This window comes from Panthera onca, chromosome A3, assembly GCF_046562875.1.
Source record: "Panthera onca isolate mPanOnc1 chromosome A3, mPanOnc1 haplotype 2, whole genome shotgun sequence".
Taxonomy (NCBI): domain Eukaryota; kingdom Metazoa; phylum Chordata; class Mammalia; order Carnivora; family Felidae; genus Panthera; species Panthera onca.
In genome coordinates, this window is record NC_138341.1 from 139,832,845 (window position 1) to 139,855,056 (window position 22,212).

The 22,212-nt window shown below is 48.9% G+C and overlaps 1 protein-coding gene across 1 annotated transcript in view; it reads left to right on the forward strand.

Annotated features, from left to right (window-relative positions):
• PRPF6 (pre-mRNA processing factor 6) overlaps positions 1 to 22,212 on the forward strand; it is a 48,522-nt gene that overhangs the window by 10,762 nt on the left and 15,548 nt on the right. Inside the window, exons 7-11 of the mRNA XM_060622703.3 lie at positions 7,620 to 7,714; positions 8,181 to 8,337; positions 9,180 to 9,342; positions 14,121 to 14,239; positions 15,195 to 15,413. Coding sequence (XP_060478686.1) covers positions 7,620 to 7,714; positions 8,181 to 8,337; positions 9,180 to 9,342; positions 14,121 to 14,239; positions 15,195 to 15,413 — 753 coding nt within the window. The remainder of the gene's footprint in view (positions 1 to 7,619; positions 7,715 to 8,180; positions 8,338 to 9,179; positions 9,343 to 14,120; positions 14,240 to 15,194; positions 15,414 to 22,212) is intronic.

Consider the following 22,212-nt stretch of genomic DNA (forward strand, 5'->3'; position numbering starts at 1 on the left):
AGCGAGAAACTTTCAGGTTTTCAGGGAACTTTTACTGTACTTGAGCTTTTTCCGGTGAGCAAGTATTTTACAATACAAATCAGCTTACACATCTAAAAAATTACACGTTTTTATGTTCCTGGATGTGTACCTACTCTATACTTCATAAATTGGGAAGTAGTTCACTGTTTATGGGTATCGTGATTGAATCTTTGAGGGACTTTGTGGGGTTTCATTATTATTATTATTTTTTTGCTGTTACAAACCACGCTTTGGTGAGCTTGTGTGTGTATCTTTAAGATGGACTTGCGGGTTTTTTTCACCTAAGTGCTAAGCCGTCTCGCCGGCACACACAGCAGAGGCAGCTTTTGTGAGCAGAGGCTGGCTGCGCCGGCTGGGGGCGGGGCACGCATCGCCTCTGTGGTCACCGTCACCGTCTCCGTCTCCGTCTCCGTCTCCGTCTCCGTCTCCGTCTCCGACTGGAGAGGCAAACCCCCTGCGGCCAGCCAGCCTCCGTCTCGCTTCCGTTCTTGCCGGTGGCATGGCGGCATCTTCTCCCGCGCGTCTCCTGTCCCAGCAGTGCCGTCAGCGCTGCTTCTGGCGCCTGCTTTGTCCGCTTCCCTCTTGTCTCGACACTGCTCTGACGTAAGTCATCATCCCTGTTGTGTGCGTCTTCAGGAGTTGTTTCTCTTCTAGGGTTTTTTATGGAATGCAGAGTAATTTCTTAAAAATCCTTTATGGTAACTTTTTTGTGGTAAAATATATGTGATAAAACCTACCATTTTTAATGATTTTTCTTAATGTTTATTTTTGAAGGAGAGAGAGACAGAGTGAGCAGGGGAGGGGCAGAGAGAGAGGGAGGCGCAGAATCCGAAGCAGGCTCCAGGCTCCGAGCCGTCAGCACAGAGCCCGAGGTGGGACTCGAACCCACAAACTGTGAGATCATGACCCGAGCCAAAGTCGGACGCTGAACCGACTGAGCCCCCCAGGCGCCCCCGTACTTAAGTGTACAGACAGTGGTGTTGAGTGCGTTCATGTTGTTACGTGACTGTCATTGCCGCCCGACTCCAGAACTTCTTCATCTTCCCAAACTGAAGCTCTGTCCGCATCGATGCTAATTTCCCAGTTTCCGCCTCCAGCCCCTATTAACTTCTTTTCTTTCTGTCTCTACGAATTTGACTTGACTCTTGCACGTACCCTCACGTGAGTGGATTCGCACAGCATCTGTCCTTTTGTGACTGGCTTTATTTCCATTAGAGTGACGTTCTCAAGGCTCATCCCAACTGTGGCGTGTGTCGGTACCTCTTTTCTTTTTCAAGCTGAAAAACACTCCGTCGTGTGTGTGTATAGATCCCATTTTGTCTGTTCTTTCGACAGACGCGTGGGTCGCTTCCACCTTTCGGCCATTGTGACCCTTGCTGCTGCGGACACGGGTGTGCAGGTAGCTGTTTGAGTCCCTGCTTCCGAGTTCCTTTGGGTGTAAACCCAGAAGTGGGTTGGTGGATCATGTGGTGACTCTTTGTTTACTTCTTTGAGCAGCTCTGCCTAAGGGTTGCAGTTTCTCCCCATCCTGGACATTTGTTGTTTTCGGATATCCTGGTAATAGCCGTCGTAACGGGTGTGGAGTACTGTCTCGTCGCTGTGGTTTTCATTTGTGTTTCCCTGATGAACGTTGAGTGTCTTTCCATGTGGAGAAATGTCTTCTCATGTCTTTTCCTTGGAGAAAAGTCTACTCAAGTCCTTTACCCATTTTTTTGGTGTTATGGCTTTATTGACACAAATACAACGTGCACATAACCTGTTCATTTTGTTTGCTGCACAGCCTAGCTTGAGATTGGTGAGTCTCATGGCCGGCGGGGCTGCGCTTTCCACAGTGGTTTTGTGGTTCCTGGAGGGACCCTGTGAGCGGTCTCTGCATAGTAAGACCTGTTGCACATCAGCAACGCTTCAAGCTCCTTGACATCGTGGACGAGGAACTTCCGGAAGCCACTGGGGAGCGTGTGCTTTGTTTTCTTGTTGCTCCCGTAACCGGTGCTGGCCATCAGGATCTGGCCCTTGAACCTTCCGTACACTCTATTTTCCGTGCCTCTGGGTTTCTGCCAGTTGAGTTTAATTTGACATATGGGTCTGACTGGTGCTGGATGAACTTCTTGGTTCCCTTTCTGACGGTGCTGTGCTTCACCTGAGGTCTGAAGGCGGCCACGATGCTGGGGAGCGACAGCACCGAGGACGAGCTGCCCGTTTTTTTTCAAGAGCAGTTTTAGATTTCACACCGGAGTTGCGAGAAAAAGACAGATTTCCCATATGCCCTCTGCCGCCACACGTGCGTAGCCTCTTCTATTGCCAGCATTCCCATCTGAGCGGGCCAGTCTTTAAAGTTAATGAACCTGCATTTACAAATCATCATCCAAACCTGTAGTTGGTATTAGGGTTCACTCTTGGTGTTGTGCGTTTTATGGATTCGGACAAACGTATAATAACGTGTATCCACCATTGCATAGTTGACTCTTGAACAACGCAAGGGTTAGAGGCAGTGACTCCCTGCTCAATTGGAAATCCGTGTGTAACTTTTTACTCCCCAGAAACTTAACTGCTAAAGCCTATTGTTGACTGGAAGCCTTACTGATCACTAACTGTTGATTAACGCCTATTTTCTACATTGTATGTATCATGAACTGTATCCTCACGATAAAGGGAGCTCAAGAAAAAACATTATTTAGAAAGTCGTAAGAGAAAATACATTTACAGTATTATCCTGTATTGAAGAAAATCTTTGTAGACCCATGTAATTCAGCCATGTTGTTCAAGGGTCAGTTATTATATCACTAAAAAGAGGTTCACTGCCTTTTAAGAGATTTAAAAATTCCCCTGATAAGCTCTGCCAGCTCATTCCTCCCTGCCTCTCCACCTGTAGCAATCACTGAACTTTTTACTGTCTTCATAGTTCTGCCTTTTCCAGAATGCCATATGGTTGGAACCATTCAGTGTGTAGCTTTCTCAGATTGGCTTCTTTCAGTTAGTAACACGCATTTAAATTTCTTCCGTGTCCTTTCTGTTATTTTTTTTAAATTCACATTAGCTTAAAAACATTTTTTTGATGTTTTGTTTATTTTTGGGAGTGAGACTACAAGCGGGGGAGGGGCAGAGGGAGGGGGACAGAAGATCTGAAGCGGGCTCTACGCCGACAGCAGCAAGCTTGATGTGGGGCTTGACTCATGTGAGGTCATGACCTGAGCCAGTGTCGGGCATCGCACCGACTGAGCCACCAAGCGACCCAGGCACCCCTCACGTTAGCTTTAATTGTAATAAGATTTGGCATCTTTTTGCATGCTTAGTGGCTATTTCTTTTTAAAAAATTTTTAAAAAATGCTTTTAATTGAAGTGTGGCTGACACAATGTTACATTCATTTCAAGTGTGCTTCTTTATGTCCTTTCATGGCTTCACAGCTCATTTCTTTCTGTCACTGAGCACTGCTCGTTTTCTGGATCTATTTTATCCATCATCTACTGAAGGACATCTTGATTGCGTCTAAGTTTTGGCAGTTTTTTTTGTTTTGTTTTGTTTGTTTTTTTTGGTTTTTTTTTTCAACGTTTATTTTTGAGACAGGGAGAGACACAGCATGAACAGGGGAGGGTCAGAGAGAGGGAGACACAGAATCTGAAGCAGGCTCCAGGCTCTGAGCTGTCAGCACAGAGCCTGACGCGGGGCTCGAACTCACGGACTGCGAGATCATGACCTGAGCCGAAGTCGGCCGCTTAACCGACTGAGCCACCCAGGCGTCCCAGTTTTGGCAGTTTTGAATAAAGCTGCTGTAAACGTTCGTGTGCAGTTTTGTGTGTGTGCACGTGTAATTTTTTAACTCTGGGTAAATACCAAAGAGTGTGACTATTGGATTATATGGTAAGAATATGTTTAGTTTTGTAAGAGACCAACGAACTGTCTCCCAAAGTGGCTGCACCGTTTGGCATGCCCGCCGGCAACGAAAGAGAGCTCCCGCCGCCCCACACCCTCACCGGCGTGTGGTGTCAGTGTTCTGGAAATTGCTCGTTCTTTTTTTTTTTTTTTAAATTTTTTTTTTTTTTTTTTTAACGTTTATTTATTTTTGAGACAGAGAGAGACAGAGCATGAATGGGGGAGGGTCAGAGAGAGGGAGACACAGAATTTGAAACAGGCTCCGGGCTCTGAGCTGCCAGCACAGGGGCCCGATGCGGGGCTCGAACTCACGGACCGCGAGATCGTGACCTGAGCCGAAGTCGGCGCTCAACTGACTGAGCCACCCAGGCGCCCCTGGAAATTGCTCGTTCTAAGAGATGTGTAGCAGTATCTTGTTTTCATTTGCATTTCTCTGGTGACATATGATGTGGAGCATCTTTTCATATTTATATTTGTCATCTGTATATCTTTGGTGAAGGGTCTGTTAGTGTCTTTGGCCCAGTTTTTAATTGGATTCTTTTCAGATTATTGAGTTTCAATTGCTCTTTCTATGTTTTGGATACACGTCCTTTATCAGATTTGTCTTTTTGAGTATTTGTTCCCAGTCTGCGGCTTGTTTTTTTATTCCCTTGACAATGCCTTTTTATTAAATTTATTTTTAAAATTTACATCCAAGTTAGTTAGCATCTAGTGCAACAATGATTTCAGGAGTAGATTCCTTAGTGCCTCTGACCCATTTAGCCCATCCCCCCTCCCACACCTCCTCCAGTAACTCTCAGTTTGTTCTCCATATTTGTGAGTCTCTTCTGTTTTGTCCCCCTCCCTGTTTCTATATTATTTTTGTTTTCCTCCCTTATGTTCATCTGTTTTTTCTCTTAAAGTCCTCATGTGAGTGAAGTCATATGATTTTTGTCTTTCTCTGACTGATTTCGCTTAGCATAATACTCTCCAGTTCTATCCACGTAGTTGCGAATGGCAAGATTTCATTCTTTTTGATAGCCGAATAATACTCCATTGCATATATACACCATGGCTTTATCCATTCATCCATTGATGGACATTTGGGCTCTTTCCATACTTGGGCTGTTGTCAATAGTGCTGCTATAAACATTAGGGTGCATTGTCCCTTCAAAATAGCACAGCTGTATCCCTTGGATAAATACCTAGTAGTGCAATTGCTGGGTCGTAGGGTAGTTCTGTTTTTTATTTTTTGAGGAACCGCCACACTGTTTTCCAGAGTGGCTGCACCAGCTTGCATTCCCACCAGCAGTACAAGAGAGATCCCCTTTCTCCGCATCCTCGCCAACATCTGTTGTTGCCTGAGTTGTTAATGTTAGTCATTCTGACAGGGGTGAGGTGGTATCTCATTGTGGTTTTGATTTGTATTTCCCTGATGATAAATGACGTTGAGCATCTTCTCATGTGTCCATTGGCCATCTGGATGTCTTCTTTGGAGAAGTGTCTGTTCATGTCTTTTGCCCATTTCTCCACTGGATTATTTGTGTTTTGGGTGTTGAGTTTGATAAGTTCTTTATAGATTTTGGATACTAACTCTTTATCTGATATGTCATTTGCAAATATCTTCTCCCATTCCTTCGGTTGCCGTTTAGTTTTACTGATTGTTTCCTTCGCTGTGCAGAAGCTTTTTATTTTGATGAGGTCCTAGTAGTTCATTTTTGCTTTTGTTTCCCTTGCCTCCAGAGACGTGTTGAGTAAGAAGTTGCTGCAGCCAAGATCAAAGAGGTTTTTGCCTGCTTTCTCCTCGAGGATTTTGATGGCTTCCTGTCTTACGTTTGGGTCTTTCATCCATTTTGAGTTTATTTTTGTGTCTGGTGTAAGAAAATGGTCCAGGTTCATTCTTCTGCATGTCGCTGTCCAGTTTTCCCAGCACCACTTGCTGAAGAGACTGTCTTTATTCCGTTGGATATTCTTTCCTGCTTTGCCAGAGATCAGTTGGCCATACGTTTGTGGGTCCATTTCTGGGTTCTCTATTCTGTTCCATTGATCTGAGTGTCTGTTTTTGTGCCAGACAATGCCTTTCACAGACAGAAATTTTTTAATATAATGAAGTCTAATTTATCAGTGCTTTCATGGATGGTGCCTTTGGTGTTGTGTCTAAAAAGTCCTCACCAAACCCCAGATCATCTACATTTTCTCCTATGCTACCATGTAAGAGTTTTATAGTTTCGTGTTTTATATTTAGGTTTGTATTCCATTTTGAATTAATTTTCGTGAGGGGTATAGAGTCTGTGTCTAGATTCATTTCTTTGCATGTGGATGTCCAGTGGGTTTAGTGCCATTTGTTGAGGAGACTGTTCTTGCTCCATTATGTTGCCTTTGCTCCTCTGTCAAAGATCAGTTGACCGTATTTCTGGGCTCTGTGCTCGCCCCCCACCCCCGCCCCAAAGTAAGCTCCACACCCGACATGTGGCTTGAACTCAACAACCCTGAGATCAAGAGTCCCATGCTCTACGGACTGAACTAGCCCCCTGGGCCCTGTTCTCTACCACTGGTCCATTTGTCCATTTTTTCGACAGTACACACTGTCTTGGTTACTGTGGCTTTGCAGTGAGTCTGAAAATTGGGTAGTATCAGCCCTCTGACCTCTTTCTTCTGCTTCAATATTGTGTCGGCCACTGCAGGCCTTTGTCTTTCTACATAAGCATTAGAATCAATGTGTTGATACTCATGGAATAACTGGTTGGGATTTTGATTGGGATTGCACTGAATCTATAGATCAAGGTGGGAAGAACTGATATCTTAATGATATTAAGTCTTTTTTTCAGGAACATGGAGAGTAGATGATACTTTTTTGGGTTTTTTTTTGGAATTAAAATTATTTTTAGCATTTTTTTTTTTTTTTTTTTGAGAGAGAGAGAGAGAGAGGGCACAAGCGAGTGAGGGGCAGAGAGAAAGAGAAAGAGAGAGAAAGAGAGAGAAGTGGGGCTCACCTGAAGCGAGGCTCGTGCTCACCCCAAGCAGCGCTGGAGCTCAGGAACCATGAGAGCCAAAGTCAGAAGCTTAATAGACTGAGCCACCCAGGCACCCGATACTTTGTTTTTAATTTCAGATTCCTTTTGTTCACTGCTGATATATGGGAAAGTGATTGACTTTTGTATGCAACCTTGTATCCTACACCCTTGCTATAATTGCTTATTAAGTCTGGGAATTTTTATGTTGATTCTTTGGATTTTCTACATACACAGTCATCTGCAAACAGAGCCTTATCTTTTCCATTCCAGTCTAGACCACTTTCCTCTTTCTCTTGTCTTGCTGAATTCACTTAGGACCCTCTGTCCACATTTCTTTTTTGTTGTTGTTGTTACTGTTTATCATGGTAATTTTAAGGTTCACAGAGAGAATTGTATAATGAACTGCTATTTGCTAATTTAAAGAAAGTTATTGAAATAATCTTTTTACTTTATAATTTCTAGGTTTTACTCATTCATAGGTAGACCTTATGTTTAGCTAGATTTTTTCCCCCTGGGGCTTTTATGATTTTTTTTTTTTTTTAATAACTCTGTTTTATATATATGTGTGTGATCATCACAAAGTGTTGTTTTGAGTTAGTGTTGTTTTTCTACCTTTATAGTGTCCGTATTCACTGGTGGTCAGGATTGTGGGAGGGGTCCTGGGGCTTCTGGGTACTTTGTTTTGGCGTCTTTGACTCCCCTCCAGTTCCTGTTTGACTTGTCCTGCCTTGCAGGTGTCTGACTCAGTGAGTGGGCAGACTGTGGTTGACCCCAAAGGCTATCTGACGGATTTAAACTCCATGATTCCGACCCACGGAGGGGACATCAAGTGAGTGCTCTGTGGAACTGGTGGGAAGGAGTGGGACTCAGGTTGCCTAGAGTGTTTTGGATTTTATTTGAAAAGTGTGCAGCCGAAATAGGACGTGGACATTCTAAAAAACGTGTGGTGAAATAGGTTGATTTTTATCTGTACGGTTACGTATGTTGTGGATATTAAATATGTTACAAACAATATTCAAAATTGGTGGGCATGCGGAACTAGAAGGCACCTTGCTAACTGTGTCCCACACGAGGACCCTCGAGCTCAGTGCCTGCCTGGCGCCTGGAGAGGTCTTAAGCCTGTTTGCACGGGTGCTCCGCAGCCGTCTCAGAAGGGTGCTGGTCAGAGCTTTGAGCGGGTTTTGCCCCTTGGGACATCAGATTTGACAGTTCCTGCACTGGCGTCTTCGTTCTGGGCCTGGGCATCCCCTCAGCAACGTGGTGGCCTGACCCCGTGTGCCTTCCGACCCTTGCAGTGACATCAAGAAGGCACGGCTGCTCCTCAAGTCTGTGCGGGAGACAAACCCTCACCACCCACCAGCCTGGATTGCATCCGCCCGCCTGGAAGAAGTCACCGGGAAGCTGCAAGTAGCACGAAACCTCATTATGAAGGGGACGGAGATGTGCCCCAAGGTAAGGCTCGGGTTAGGGTTTTCCTGGAAGGCTGCACGATGCCAGCCGCGGAGGGACCCTCAGTGTCTGTAGCACACGGGGCGTCTGTGAGAGGTAGACTTGAGGTAGAATGAACCTGCCTGCCTCTTGGTGTCGAGACTCCACACAGCTGGACAGGCCAGGGGGAGGAGGCAAAAAGTGTGAAAGGGCTTTTTCCTGCTTATTTTCACTTAGAGTTTAAGGCTCATCTACGGTTAGTTTAATGGCAGGATAACCTTAACCAGACAGCTAAATTGGTCAGCTTTTCCACCCCACCTAATATAAGAGACATAAAGATTAATTCTCACTCTTAGGAGACTAGTCCAGTACTTTTTTGAAAGGTGGGGAGACTAGACAAGCTTTAAAAAGTCCTTTGAGACCCTCTAATGCACCATACATTTATTGTGCAGATGGGGTGCCCTTGGCAGTGAAAGATACCCTCTCTGAACCCTTAACACAGGACATCAGGCATAAATTAGAACTTCCCAGGCAATCCCACAGCCACATGCTGATACGTCTCCATTTCATCTGTCGATTGACTCATCATCCCAAAGGGCAGACTGTTTGTCTCTAGTAGTGTTGTGTGTTTCCCCGACTTGGACACAGAGGTGCTGTAGCGACATTCCCAAGCGTTGGCATTACGGGGCCCCCGGTGCAGGCGTGTTTGAGGCCAAGCTGACGGACTTAGGTTTGATTGTAAAACCTGGGGCCATGGGTCTGATGAGCCCAGCCCCTCCTGTTCCTGAGGCTTTCAGGGTCGCCTGCTGCTCTGCCTCAGCTTACTGCCTGCACGGACACTTCTGTTGTTTTGTTTTGCCTCACAGAGTGAAGATGTCTGGCTAGAAGCAGCCAGGCTGCAGCCTGGGGACACGGCCAAAGCTGTGGTGGCCCAAGCTGTCCGTCACCTCCCTCAGTCTGTCAGGATTTACATCAGAGCAGCGGAGCTGGAAACAGACATTCGCGCCAAGAAGCGGGTTCTTCGCAAAGGTGAGCCTCCCTGGGGCTGCCGTCACCAGCAGATGCATCTGGGGCTGTGACCCACGTGAGGCAGGCGCCACCTTCTCCACTCCTGGTGCCCGTGTTCTCACTCGGAGAGCAGACTCTTCACTGCTTTGCTCAGGCTTTTGGTGGAAGCGGTTAGGGAATGGGTGATGTTTTCAGGCCTTTTTCTGGGCTGGGTTGCCTCTGCTCTTGGAGCCTCTTGGATCGGGGGGTAGTTTCCACTCTGGATGAGGCACTCGGGTTTATATCCCACACCTGCCTTTTCCCGTTGTGACCTCGAGCACGGTAAGCAGTCACGCTGTGGCCCAGGTTTTCCCATCTGTAAGAACAGTGCTCATTCGGAACCTGCTTCTTTTTTTTTTTTTTTTTTTTTTTTAAATTTTTTTTTTTTTCAACGTTTTTTTATTTATTTTTGGGACAGAGAGAGACAGAGCATGAACGGGGGAGGGTCAGAGAGAGAGGGAGACACAGAATCGGAAACAGGCTCCAGGCTCCGAGCCATCAGCCCAGAGCCTGACGCGGGGCTCGAACTCACGGACCGCGAGATCGTGACCTGGCTGAAGTCGGACGCTTAACCGACTGCGCCACCCAGGCGCCCCCGGAACCTGCTTCTTAGGGCTTGATGTCGCGGTGTTTGTGGGGGGCAAGCCGGGCCAGCCCAGAGCAGGCTTTGGGGTGCCCATCTTCTCCACTGGCAGGAGCCTGACGCTGTGGCAGGTAGCGTGTCATGGTTTTAAGGCTGGACCAACTGGGTGGTAACAGCAGAGCTGTGTGTTAATGGGGTCCTTCCCGTCTCACGAAACCCTTGCTGGGTCACGGGATAGCACCTGTCTTCTCGCCTGGTGCTTCAAGCAGGGTGGCTTGTGCCATCGGCTCCTGTCACAGTGAATGGTTTGTATGGCGAGGAGGCTGTCCCCACCCAGGAGTCACTGCCCAGATGGAGCCTGTGTGGTGAACTGTCGTTGTTGCAGAGCTCGCGTTGAGAGCAGCGTTTCTCCCTGCACAGCCTGTGAAGTGGATGCTGCTTCTGGTCTCCGTTCCAGAGCAGATGCGCATGAGAGGGCTGGTCTGGAGTAAACCTGTGTCAGTGGCATAACTCTACTTGAATTGGTGGTGTGGGGAAAACGAGGTATGTTTTGTAGAATTGAGGGCAGTGTTCGGTGAGAGGTTCCCAGCCCTTGTTTTTAAGGTGGGTGTTTGAATGAGATGTTAAGAGGTGTGTGACCTCAGGCCATGCGAGTGTTCTCACACAGTTTCTGACTGTTTGTTCTCTGTGTTTGATTGAGGCCGGGCAGAGTCCCCCTTGTGCCTGTGTGTGTTCATGCGTGTTTTCCTCTCTTGGGTCTGGTTCCTGATTGCAGCCCTATGACCCGTTAAGTGCTCAGCCAGTCTTTTAAAATGAGGCCAGGAGCAGAAAGTTAGCACCTGTCTTGGTTTATAGAAATTAGCTTGTCTTTTTTTAGCCAGAAAATTAGTTCTTTAATGACAAACATATTAAACTGTGGGTAATTAGCATTATTTATTTAGGAAAGCTCTACTGAATCTCGCCTGCCACAACTCATGATGAATGGTCAGAATGTCTTTGTGGCCACTCCTTCTTCACCACCACATTACCTGGATTCATTTCCATCTGGCTTCAGATTTGGAGAGGGGAGCGGGCATGGAGGTGGGGCCTGCAGAGCAGTGTTGACTGATGGCTTTTCCAAGCTGTGCTGGATCTCTAGAGCAACGGCTCTCCTGCCTCTGCTTCTCTCAGAGAGCTGTGCTAAGGCAGAAAGAACATGGAGTCCCCAAGCTGGCCTCTGCCCCTAATCCCTGCTCTTGGTCCTGGCCTGCCCCTGGCCTCAGAGTATTTCCAAGAACAGCATTCTTTTTTCAGATGCCTGGGGCAGAGCTGGGTGCTGCTTCAGTTAGCTCTTGGTGAGAATCAAGGTGACAGCTACTTCCATCAGTGACTTAGGACACCTCTCCAGCCCTCAGTTGCTGGCATGGGAGCTCTGGGTCTCAGCTGAATGCAGCTGACCTCTTAGTCCGTTGTTGGGAGGATTTGAACTTGGAATGCTAGTCTGACACCTGAGTGACCTTGAGCGAGGTATTAGACCTTTGAGCTGGTGTCCTTGTCTGTATAAGGGCAACATGTGGGCCTGAGGCTAGGCTATCGGCTGCCTCCTGTCAACTCGGCTCACTATGATAGACGTGAAGGTCTATGTTACTCTGCGATTAATACAGTCATAAAAGTGGAGTTATTTTAGCCTGAAACCGTATATTTTGGTGCATAAATCATGGCAGCCTCCAGTGGCCGTCACTGTCGGGTCACTGTGAGCAGAGGGATGGCACCTGAGTGTCCTCCCTGCAGGGCCACGGCTGGAGATCATGTTGGCCTCTGTGGGATCCCATCTTCTGCTTGCGGGCATGTCTGTTCCAGACTGCTCTTTTCCTACCTGGGCTGCCCCTTGTATACCGGCTGGCTGCAGCCTCTCAACATGGTAGCTGGCCTCTGGGAAGAGCTCTGGCAAGAGCCGAACCGGCCAGCAACAGCTGGCTTTAGCTTTAGTCCTCCGGGCTGCTGACGAGACAGCGGTGGAGGAGTTCCCACTGTCTTCCCAAGAAGTGGACACACACCAGCCCTGGGCGTCGTACCCATCTCTTGGGGAAGGTAACGACCCTGTGAGTTCAGTCCCACTGGAAAGTTCCAGATGCTAGAGACTGAATGATGAAGTTTACTTCCACTGATCTGCAGTGTAACGCGGAGAAGGGAAGCAGGGGCAAAGTAGCTAACGTGTGCCTGCAGGGGTGTACTTGTGTGTCCTCGTGTTTCTGGCTGGTCACTTGGCTGGAGGACAGGACTTTCTTCCTCCACTGCTTGTGCCCTCTGCTAGCACCTTACCTGGTCAGGGTCCTTTCCTGGACCGGGGACTCAAACTGTGAACTCCTGAAGTGGCTAGGTCCTCAGCGGTCTGGCTTTCTTGGGCTGCCACACTTCCATTAACTGACTTTGGAAGTGGAAACCCTAAGCCAGGCCTTAGCACTCTCTGGGCTCTGGTCATGGGTTGTCCTTCCGCAGTACACAGTGCCACTCAGTCTCCCCTTGGGGGTGAGAGTTCGCCTCTCCAGCCAGGGCTGGTGCAGTGGCCTCAGAGGGCTCTTCTTTCAGTGTGGTAGAGCTGTGGCTCTGAGGCTTCCTGCAGAGTTCACAGGTGGGAACCAAGCTTTCCCAGTGGGTTGTGACCTGTAGTCTGGGGAGCTGCTTGGATGTCACTGCTTCTTCCTGGACCTGTGCGTTTTGGCTGCGTGAGAAGCACCCGTGTAGGCGGTTGCATCCCAGGATGTTGAGGCCTGTGGCTTCGGGGTGTTTCTCCCAGCCATGTTCGAAATGCTCACCAGTGTCCCATTGTTCTGCTAGGCCTTTGCTGCAAATGATGGGGATGTGGTAAGGCCAAGGGATCCCGCAGTCTGAGCCCTTTGCTGCACGTTTTTCTCTGTGAAATCGGTTTCTTGAGTACACGGTGGATGTGTGGTGCTGGAAGGGCTCTGTAGTCAGGAAGGCACTTCCAACCCAGAGAGAACCAGTCCCTGCCGCTCCCGATGGAATGGGTCCAGGGTGTTGGCCCAATCCAGGGGCTGGCTAGGGAATGGTTCCGGGTGAGGGAACTCAGCTCAGCGGTGGGCATCGTCAGGCCACCCTTGGGAGGGATTCCGTGAACTCCGAATGGCCCTCTGTGATCCTGCTCCGTGGCGCTGGTATGCAGCCCCGTGGATTGGGTGGGGGCGGCACGTCCCCTGAAGAGGAGGCCTGCCAATTGCTTCTGCTGGTGAGGGAGGCTCAGCTCCATTGGCAGGGAGGCCTGCCAATTCATCTGCTGGTGATGAAACCTGGCTTCATCCGGGTGCCCCCAGAAGGCCCCAGTCTGTGCCCTGATTTCAGATGAAATCAGAGAGCTGCCTCAGAAGTGCTGTGCTTTCCTGGCCAGTGACCTGAGCCGTGCTGTTCTCCATCAGCCCACCCCTGCGGGGGGCCTCCCGGAAGGCCTGGCCTCGCCCTCCCCTAGTACTCACGCTGCAGGGCTCTGTGTTGGTCTGCCTTCTGTTTTGGACTTTTTGGTAAATTGTGTATGAAGAAAGGGTTCTGTTGCTTAAACAGAGTTTGGAAGTTTCTGGACTGCACAAAGTTGTAGCCTCTTCTGGGAGTCCGTCCCCCTTCTCTGATGTCACTCCATATGCTGGCTGCCGTGGGCCACCAAAGGAGCCCACCTGCTGCAGAACCAGTCTGTCTGCGTCAGACACACAGCGCTCAGCGCTCCTCAGGGGCCAAGAAGGAGCCCACACCCAGCTGGCCCTCAGATGCACACCAGCCTGGGGAGATGTGTATCCCAGGGCCACTTCTCTTTTCTTTCCCCCGGTTTCTGCACACTCACTCACGTGCAACCCTCCCGGCCAGCCCTTCACACGTGGGTGATTGCCTTCTTGTGGTTCTTAACGTTGGTTTTCAGGCCTGAGTGGGAGCAGAGATGGCACACAGCTCCCTGTGCCTCCCTCAGTTGTCTGCTGTGTCCTGGTCTTGCTTGTGATTGAAGATGTTCTGCCCTGGGCTTGGCTGTATCTGCCCCAGACTCGAGAGGACCCACATAAAGGGCTGCTCCGCGATCCTGGCCACCAAGGGAGGGATCTTTTGGCCCTGCTGGTGGCAGCGCTCTTTGTGACACAAGCATCCTGCTTCTGCTTCTGCTTTTCTGTGACCCGATTTCTTGTCTGACCTTTCTCAGCCCTTGAACATGTTCCAAACTCCGTTCGCTTGTGGAAGGCGGCCGTTGAACTGGAAGAGCCTGAAGATGCTAGAATCATGCTCAGCCGAGCTGTGGAGTGCTGCCCCACCAGCGTGGAGGTGAGTCTGGCAGACTCTGCCCGAGTCCAAGTGCGGCGTCTGGAAGTGGCGTCAGCTGAGCATGGGGCTGTGATCTCTGGGGCCGTAAGGCAGGGTGAAATCATACGAGGCCACCTCGTAACGCGGCTGCTGGGCAGAATGGCCAGCCTGGCCGTGGTCACTCGTGCTGCTAGTGGAAGTGCAGAATGGAATCTTAGCTCGCCTCTGGCCCCTACAGAGAATTCTGTTTTGAGCACTCTTTTGCAAGGGCCTGTCCTTCTAATTCAGCTCAGAGTTTGTAAATGGGTCCTGCACAGTGGAGGGTGATAGAAAATACTAATGGCGTCTTTCTCTCAGCCCAGCATGAGAGGTCCGTTGCCTCAAACTAGTTGGGTTTCTTTAGTTTCAAGCATTCTGGTTCACAGCATTCTGTGCAGTGATTTTTAGTGTCGGTTTTATGATATCCAACATGTCCTTAATTATCCTAAGGGGTATTGTGAAATTCTCCAAGCAAAATTAATCTTCATTTATGTAAAAGTAAATAGAGCCCATACACATCTTTGGTGATGAAATGCTGCAGAATGAACAGCCAGGATGTGAGAACCCCAGAAGGCTGAACACCCGGGTGTCCTTTGTGAAGTCCGCAGTCGTGTCCTGCTCATCTTCTGTGCCACACCTGGAATGAGTCTGGCACAGTGTGTACATTTAACTGGTGTTTGAAATGTTTGACTGAGAATCTGTCAACTTCTCGTGTTCACCAGAGTCACTAAATAAGTCAGAAGCAGAACCGCACGGTTAATCAGATCAGGTGAAAAATGTTGCTGTATACGTTCATGGGCCCTGTTTAAAGGATCCTTGAGAGCTGTTAGAAAGAAGTTTATGCAAGTGCTGCGGCCTGTTAAGGTTGGCTCAACCTTTGACCTGGCGGGTTGCACTGAATGCTGTCCTCTTGTTTGCTGGTGTTGTCTCCCCACAGCTCTGGCTTGCTCTGGCAAGGCTGGAGACCTACGAAAATGCCCGCAAGGTCTTAAATAAGGCCCGGGAGAACATCCCTACAGACCGGCACATCTGGATCACGGCTGCCAAGCTGGAGGAAGCCAATGGCAACACGCAGATGGTGGAGAAGATCATTGACCGAGCCATCACCTCGCTGCGGGCTAACGGTGTGGAGATCAACCGCGAACAATGGATCCAGGTGAGGTCAGCAGGTAGGACTCTCCTCCGTAAGCAGCTGTGTCTCGGTGTCTGCTTTAAACATGTACGTTGGGGGGCGTCTAGGTGGCTCAGGTCATGATCTCATGGTTTGTGAGTTCGAGCCCCGCGTCGGGCTCTGTGCTGACAGCTTAGAGCCTGTATCGGATCCTCTGAACCCCTCTCTCTCTGCCCTTCCCCTGCTCTCTCTCTCTTTCAAAAATAAATAAACATTGTGGCGCCTGGGTGGCTCAGTCGGTTAAGCGGCCGACTTCGGCTCAGGTCATGATCTCACGGTCCGTGAGTTCGAGCCCCGCGTCGGGCTCTGTGCTGACAGCTCAGAGCCTGAAGCCTGTTTCAGATTCTGTGTCTCCCTCTCTCTGACCCTCCCCCGTTCACGCTCTCTCTCTGTCTCAAAAATAAACATTAAAAAAAAAAAAAAATTAAAAAATAAATAAACATTAAAAAAAAAATAAGGGGCGCCTGGGTGGCGCAGTCGGTTAAGCGTCCGACTTCAGCCAGGTCACGATCTCACGGTCCGTGAGTTCGAGCCCCGCGTCAGGCTCTGGGCTGATGGCTCAGAGCCTGGAGCCTGTTTCCGATTCTGTGTCTCCCTCTCTCTCTGTCCCTCCCCCGTTCATGCTCTGTCTCTCTCTGTCCCAAAAATAAATAAACGTTGAAAAAAAAAATAAATAAATTAAAAAAAAAATAAAAATAAAAATGCATGTTGGGGGGTGCCTGGGTGGCTTAGTCAGTCAAACCAAGGTCTGACTCTTGGTTTCTGCTCAGGTCATGATCTCATGGTTCGTGAGTTCAAGCCCTGCCTCGGGCTCTGTGGTGAAAGTGTGGAGCCTGTTTGGGATTCTCTCTCTCTCTCTCTCTCTCTCTCTCTCTCTGCCCCCACCTTGCCCCTCTCCCGCTTGCATGTGCTTTTTCTCTCTCTCAAAATAAATAAATAAACTTAAAAAAAAAACAAAACACGTTGGAGTCTCTCATAGGGTAGGGGCTGGTGGATGCTAACTGAGGGTCGTGACGCTGGCAGGAAAGCAGGCATGTGTGGCTTTTCCTTAGTTTTTATAGAGTTGACACCCTGAGGACACCTGTGGGTTGGATACCCTGAAGAACTTTCGGCACACGGACTCTAGTGAATAGTACCACTTTTCAAGGAGAAATAATACGATCTAAAGAGAACGGTAGGCCTGGGGCTGGTGAAGTCTCTGAAGATCTTCTGACCCAGCTTCCAGGGTGGGCGACGTCTCCTGCCTTCCACTTTCACCACGTGAGCTCTGTGGGCCAGGACTCCCCGTCTCCTGGGGGCCCTGCCTGTAGTGGAGTCAGCCTGGGGCGGGGAGTGCTTCTTTACCCCCATCTGCTCCCCACCAAGGGCCCTATGCAGGCGGCCCTCTTGTTTCGCCTACTGCCCTTGGCATTACAAGGTGGGAAGGTGGCCTCAGGCCTCCCGCCGCCTCCTTCTTGTGTTCCTGCTGCCGCAGGTCGGCTTATAGCTCCAGTTGTCCGCCCGGGGGCCTCTCCCCTCCTGAGGAGGTGGCCTCGAGGGGTGCTGCCCTGTTCCCAGGGATCCCCTCTTGATCAGTACCTCTGCCCTGTGTGGGTGTCATGCCATGTGGCCTCTCTGTGTTTGGGCATTTTTTTTTTTTTTTTTTTTAATCCTGGCTGCAAGGTCTCACATGTCCCTCTAAAATTCAGCCGTTGAGATTCAGCCCCTTTATTTCCTTGGTGTTTTTAGCCACGTTGTTACTTTTCGATGCCTCGTTCCTTTGTGGAGACCCATGGAGACCCGCGTTTCCAACTTGTGTCTTCTTCCTTCTGCCTGAAGGGCTGTAACAGTTTCTTATGTAAATTCTTCCAGTTTTTACGTGTCTGGAAACTGTATTTGATCTGTTTTTGAAAGCTGTTTTCCCTTGGTATAGAATTTAGGTTGACAGTCTTGTTCCGCAGTACTTTCAAGATACAACTTTACTGTCTTCTCTCGTGTGTTATTTCCCATAAGGCATTTGTCATCTTTATCTTTGTTTCTTCATACATATTATCTTCTCTTTCTTTTTAAAACAATTAATGACTTAAATTTTTTTTAACGTTTATTTATTTTTGAGAGAGCGTGCGCGCGCACGTGAGCGGGGGAGGGGGAGGGACAGAGAGAGAGGGAGACCCAGAATCTGAAGCAGACTCCAGGCTCTGAACTCTCCTCACAGAGCCTGATGTGGGGCTCAAACTTAGAAGCTGTGACCTAAGCTGAAGTCGGATGCTTAACCGACTGAGCCATCCAGGTGACCCTGTTGTAGCTCTTACATTTATATTTATGATTCATTTGAGTTCGTTTTTGGGTGTGGTGTGAGGGAAGGCTTTAACTTCATTCTCCACGTGCATGGCCAGTTGTCATCGGTGTAAGAGTTTATTTCTGAACTCAGTCCTAGTCCTTGGACTGTATGTCTTTATGCTAGCACTGTGGTATTCGGATGGCTGTAGCTTTGTAGAAAGCTTTGAAATCAGGAAGTGACCTTTGTCGTCTACAAGATTATTTTAGGTGTGCTTGATTCTTTGTGTTTCCATATGAATTTTAGGATCAGCTTGTCAGTTCCTGCAAAAGAGAAACTTGGGGGGCGCCTGGGTGGCTCAGTCGGTTAAGCGTCTGACTTCAGCTCAGATCATGATCTCGCAGTCCGTGAGTTAGAGCCCCGTGTCGGGCTCTGTGCTGACAGCTCGGAGCCTGGAGCCTGCTTCGGATTCTGTGTCTCCCTCTCTCTCTGCCCCTCCCCTGCTCATGCTCTGTCTCTCTCTCAAAAATAAATAAAAACATTAAAAAAATTTTTTTTAAAAAATAAAAGAAACTTGGACCAGCTGGGATTTTGATAGGGATGTCATGGGACCTGCAGATTGCCTTGGGGACTGTTGGCATCCTGACAGTATTAAGTCTTCTGACCCATGAACATGGGCTGTCTTTCCATTTATTTGGGTCTTCAGCTTTTTCAGCAGTGTCAGTGTACTAGTATTGCACTTCTTTCGTTTTATTCCAAATATGTTGTTATTTTTGATGCTATTGTAAGTGGGATTTTCGTGTCATTTTCAGGTGGTTCATTATTTGTGTATAGAAATACAGTAGACTTCTGAATATTGAGCTTGTGTGACTTGTGTGACCTTGCTGAAATCATTTATTAAATTGTAATAGATTTAATGGGTTCTGTAGGGTTTTCGGTATGCTAGATCATGCCATCTGCTTATACGATTTTACTTCTTTTTTCTTCCCCCTTCTGGATACCTTTTACTTCTTGTCTAATTGCCCTGATTAGAACCTCTAGTGAAATGTTGACTAGAAGTGGGGAGAACCAACATCTTTGTCTTCCTCCTGATCTTAGGGGGAAATATCTAGGTTTTCCTGTGGAGCGTGGTGTTAGCTCTGTAGCTCATTGGTGCCTTAGTTATATTTTAAAGAGCTTTTCTTCTTTTCTTTCCATTTCGTTTTGGATCACTTGTATGGCTTTGTCCTCAAAGTTTGTTCTTCTGTAACATCTGATCTGCTGTTTATCTCATCTAGGGGATTTTCCACTTCAGATCTTGTAGTTTTCATTTCTGTGAATTTAATTTTGGTCTTTTAAAAAATGTCTTTCACATCTGTACAACCTTTTTTTTTTTTTTTTTAAGAGAGAGTGTATATACGAGTGGAGGAGGGGCAGAGAGGGAGAGAGAGAATCCCAAGCAGGCTCCACATTCAGTGCAGAGCCCAGTGCAGGGCTTGATCATGATCTGACCTGAAATCAAGAGTTGGACGGTCAACCAACAGAGCCACCCAGACACCCTTGTGCTGCTATTTTGGACACACAGACTCAATATAACGACTGTTTTAGTGCCCTTGTCTCCTAACTCTGATGTCTTTGTCCATCTGGGATTAATTTTGATAGATTTGTTAATCCTCTCGTTACAAGTTGCATATTCTTATTTCTTTGCATGGCTGGTAATGTTCAACTTGTTGCCAGATACCGTGAATTTCCCTTGCTGGGTGCTGGGCAGTTTTGCATTCCTGCACATCCTCTAGGCTTTCCTACTGGACCAGCTGGTGCTTTGGTCCTTTGGACCTTGCTTCAGTGCTTTGCTAGGTTGGACCCCAGCAGTAGTGGGTTTGGGACAGTTCAGGGCTAATCCCCCTGTGGAGGTGAGACCTCTCTGTGCACTGTGCCCAGTGACCTGTGTCTCTTGGGGGTTTCCAGTCTGGCCATGGAAAGAGGCACTGTTCCTGGCCCCATGTGAGCTCTGAGGAGTGCTCGAACCATTGTGGATGGTTCTTTTCAAACACTCATGCTTTGTTTGGTGCTCAGTGAAGACCCCCAGGTGGCTCTCTGCAGAGCACATCGCCAGGGTTGTCTCTCCACTGCACTTTTCTTCTCTTGTGCTTGATCCTGTGTACTGTATGCTTCTTCATCTTCTAAGGCTCAGCACCGCCTCCTCCAGCGTTCCCACCTGGGTCCCCCTCCCTTTTCTGTGGCCTGGAACTCTCCAGGCGACGAGCTGGGCTAACATGGGGCTCCCCTTGACTGCTTCTGCGTCTCAGTCCTCACAGCCCTTTGTTACCCGTGTCCAGTGTCTTGACAACGGCTGCTTCACAGGTGTTGTGTGGATTTCTCGTTGTCTCAGGAGCGGGGGCAGGGGGGCTCCGGCTCAGTCAGCAGCTTCTCTGGTTCTCTGAGGGCTTTTTGGAGGCTGACTGTGCACCTGGCAGGCCTTACCTGCTCCAGCTCTCTGCCTTCTCGGTCTCCCTGGAGCCCCGTTTTGCACAGAGTGGAGGCGAGCGCCCTGTGCCCCCGGAAATGCCCACGCACGTCAATTACCATTCCTAGCCCCCCTTTTGGGGCACACTGGCTTGGCCACAGTGAGTCCCGTTTCTTCTGCCAACCTGTGTTTCCATCTTGTCAGGAAGGGTTACTGCAGGAGGGGGGTGGTAGGTGTCCTGTCTCCTTGCTGGTTCTCAGACCAGCTTCCTGTAAACCCTCCATTAAGACACTGGCTTTGTGCATAGAAATACACAGCACGAGCTAGAAGTTTTTAAAATTTTCCTCAAAATTTGGGGCACCTGGGTGGCTCAGTCGGTTAAGCATCAGACTCTTGATTTCAGCTCAGGTCATGATCTCACGGTTTGTGTGTTCGAGCCCCGTGTTGGGCTCTGTGCTGGCAGCTTGGAGCCTGCTTGGGGTCCTCTCTCTCCCGTCCACCCCTCTGCCCCTCCCCTGCTCATGCTTTTTCTCTCTTTCTCTCTCAAAAATAAGTAAACATTTAAAATTAAATAAAAAGTAAGCTTTCCTCATAATTTGTGTTTTGCTGCTATTTGCTTCTATTTGAATGTGATGAAGGGATCTGAAGGGATCTGAAAGCACACGAGTCTTGCCTGGTCTTTTTAAGGCTAGCATATAAAACATGTCTTTGTGGTGTCCTGCAAAGAGTGCTACGGCTGAGGGGTTTTGCCCTCTGAGCAAAGTCACCATTTCCTGAGCCCCAGGCTCTGCCGAACGGGTTTTCTCCTTGCCTTCTTACTTCCTACTTCCCATTCTTTGTGGAACCCAGTCCCAGCCCTGACCCCGGGCCCTGCTGGACACCTCAGGAGCCTCTGCGACGGGCCTGGCTCCACCAGCCGTGCCCTCGAGCCGTGTCTGCATGTACTCACATGCTTTTCCTTTCGTCCTGCTGCTGCCATTTCCCCTCCTTTGCTGGTTCTCCTTCTCTCCTCTATTTTTTTTTTATTTAAAAAAAAAAATTTTTTTTAACGTTTTATTTATTTTTGAGACAGAGAGAGACAGAGCATGAACGGGGGAGGGTCAGCGAGAGGGAGACACAGAATCTGAAACAGGCTCCAGGCTCCGAGCTGTCAGCACAGAGCCCGACGCGGGGCCCGAACTCACGGACCGCGAGATCGTGACCTGAGCCGAAGTCGGCCGCTCAACCGACGGAGCCACCCAGGCGCCCCTCTCCTCTCTTCTAAATCGCTTGGTGGTTTGGCCCTCAGCCCCTTTCTGAGACTTGTCTGTGCTTCTGTGAGGGTCTCGTCTCACCACATTGCCAAGCAAGAATGGCACTTACAGGACAGGAACCCCCAAATGTGGACTCTGCTCTGGGTGCTCCCCACATCCTGGATTGCACCCCTGCTGCCCTGCGTCCCCCAGTGACATGGGACAGTACCAGGGCCTGATGTGTCCAGGATGCATCTCCTGGTTTGCCCACAAAATGTGCTAGTCCTCAGCCTTGCTCACCTCAGTATGAAGCACCACCATTTATGCCTCATGAGTCACTGCTGACTCCTTTTTCTCCTATCTCTCGTCTGGCAAGCAGTTTGAGCCTACCTTCCCATCTCTCCCTGGTCCGGGTGGCCTGCCTTGCCGTCTGTCCCTGGTCCGGGTGGCCTGTCTTGCCGTCTGTCCCTGGTCCGGGTGCACCTTGTCACCCAGTTGTGGCAGTCCTTGGCCAGACCACAGCTTCCCCCAGACATGGCAGTGTGTCCTGTTGTGTTTCCCTGCTAATGCTCCACACAGTGGTTAGGGCTGTCCTTTTAAAATGAGACTGATTATGGAACTCCTCCTCTAGTTTAAAAAACCTCTGGTGTCTGCCTGCCCCACAGCAGTAAAACCCAGAGCTCTTGCTGTGGCCTGCAAGGCCCTGGGATCCAGTTAGAGTGTTTCCTCCTTTTGTCCATTTTGAATCCTGAGTTCTAGACCAACAGATGCAAATGTTTGTGAGCTTGTCTTGGTTCTTACTACTTTGGAAGTGTGTTCCATGCAGAGCCTCGTGTGGCCACTGAGCTG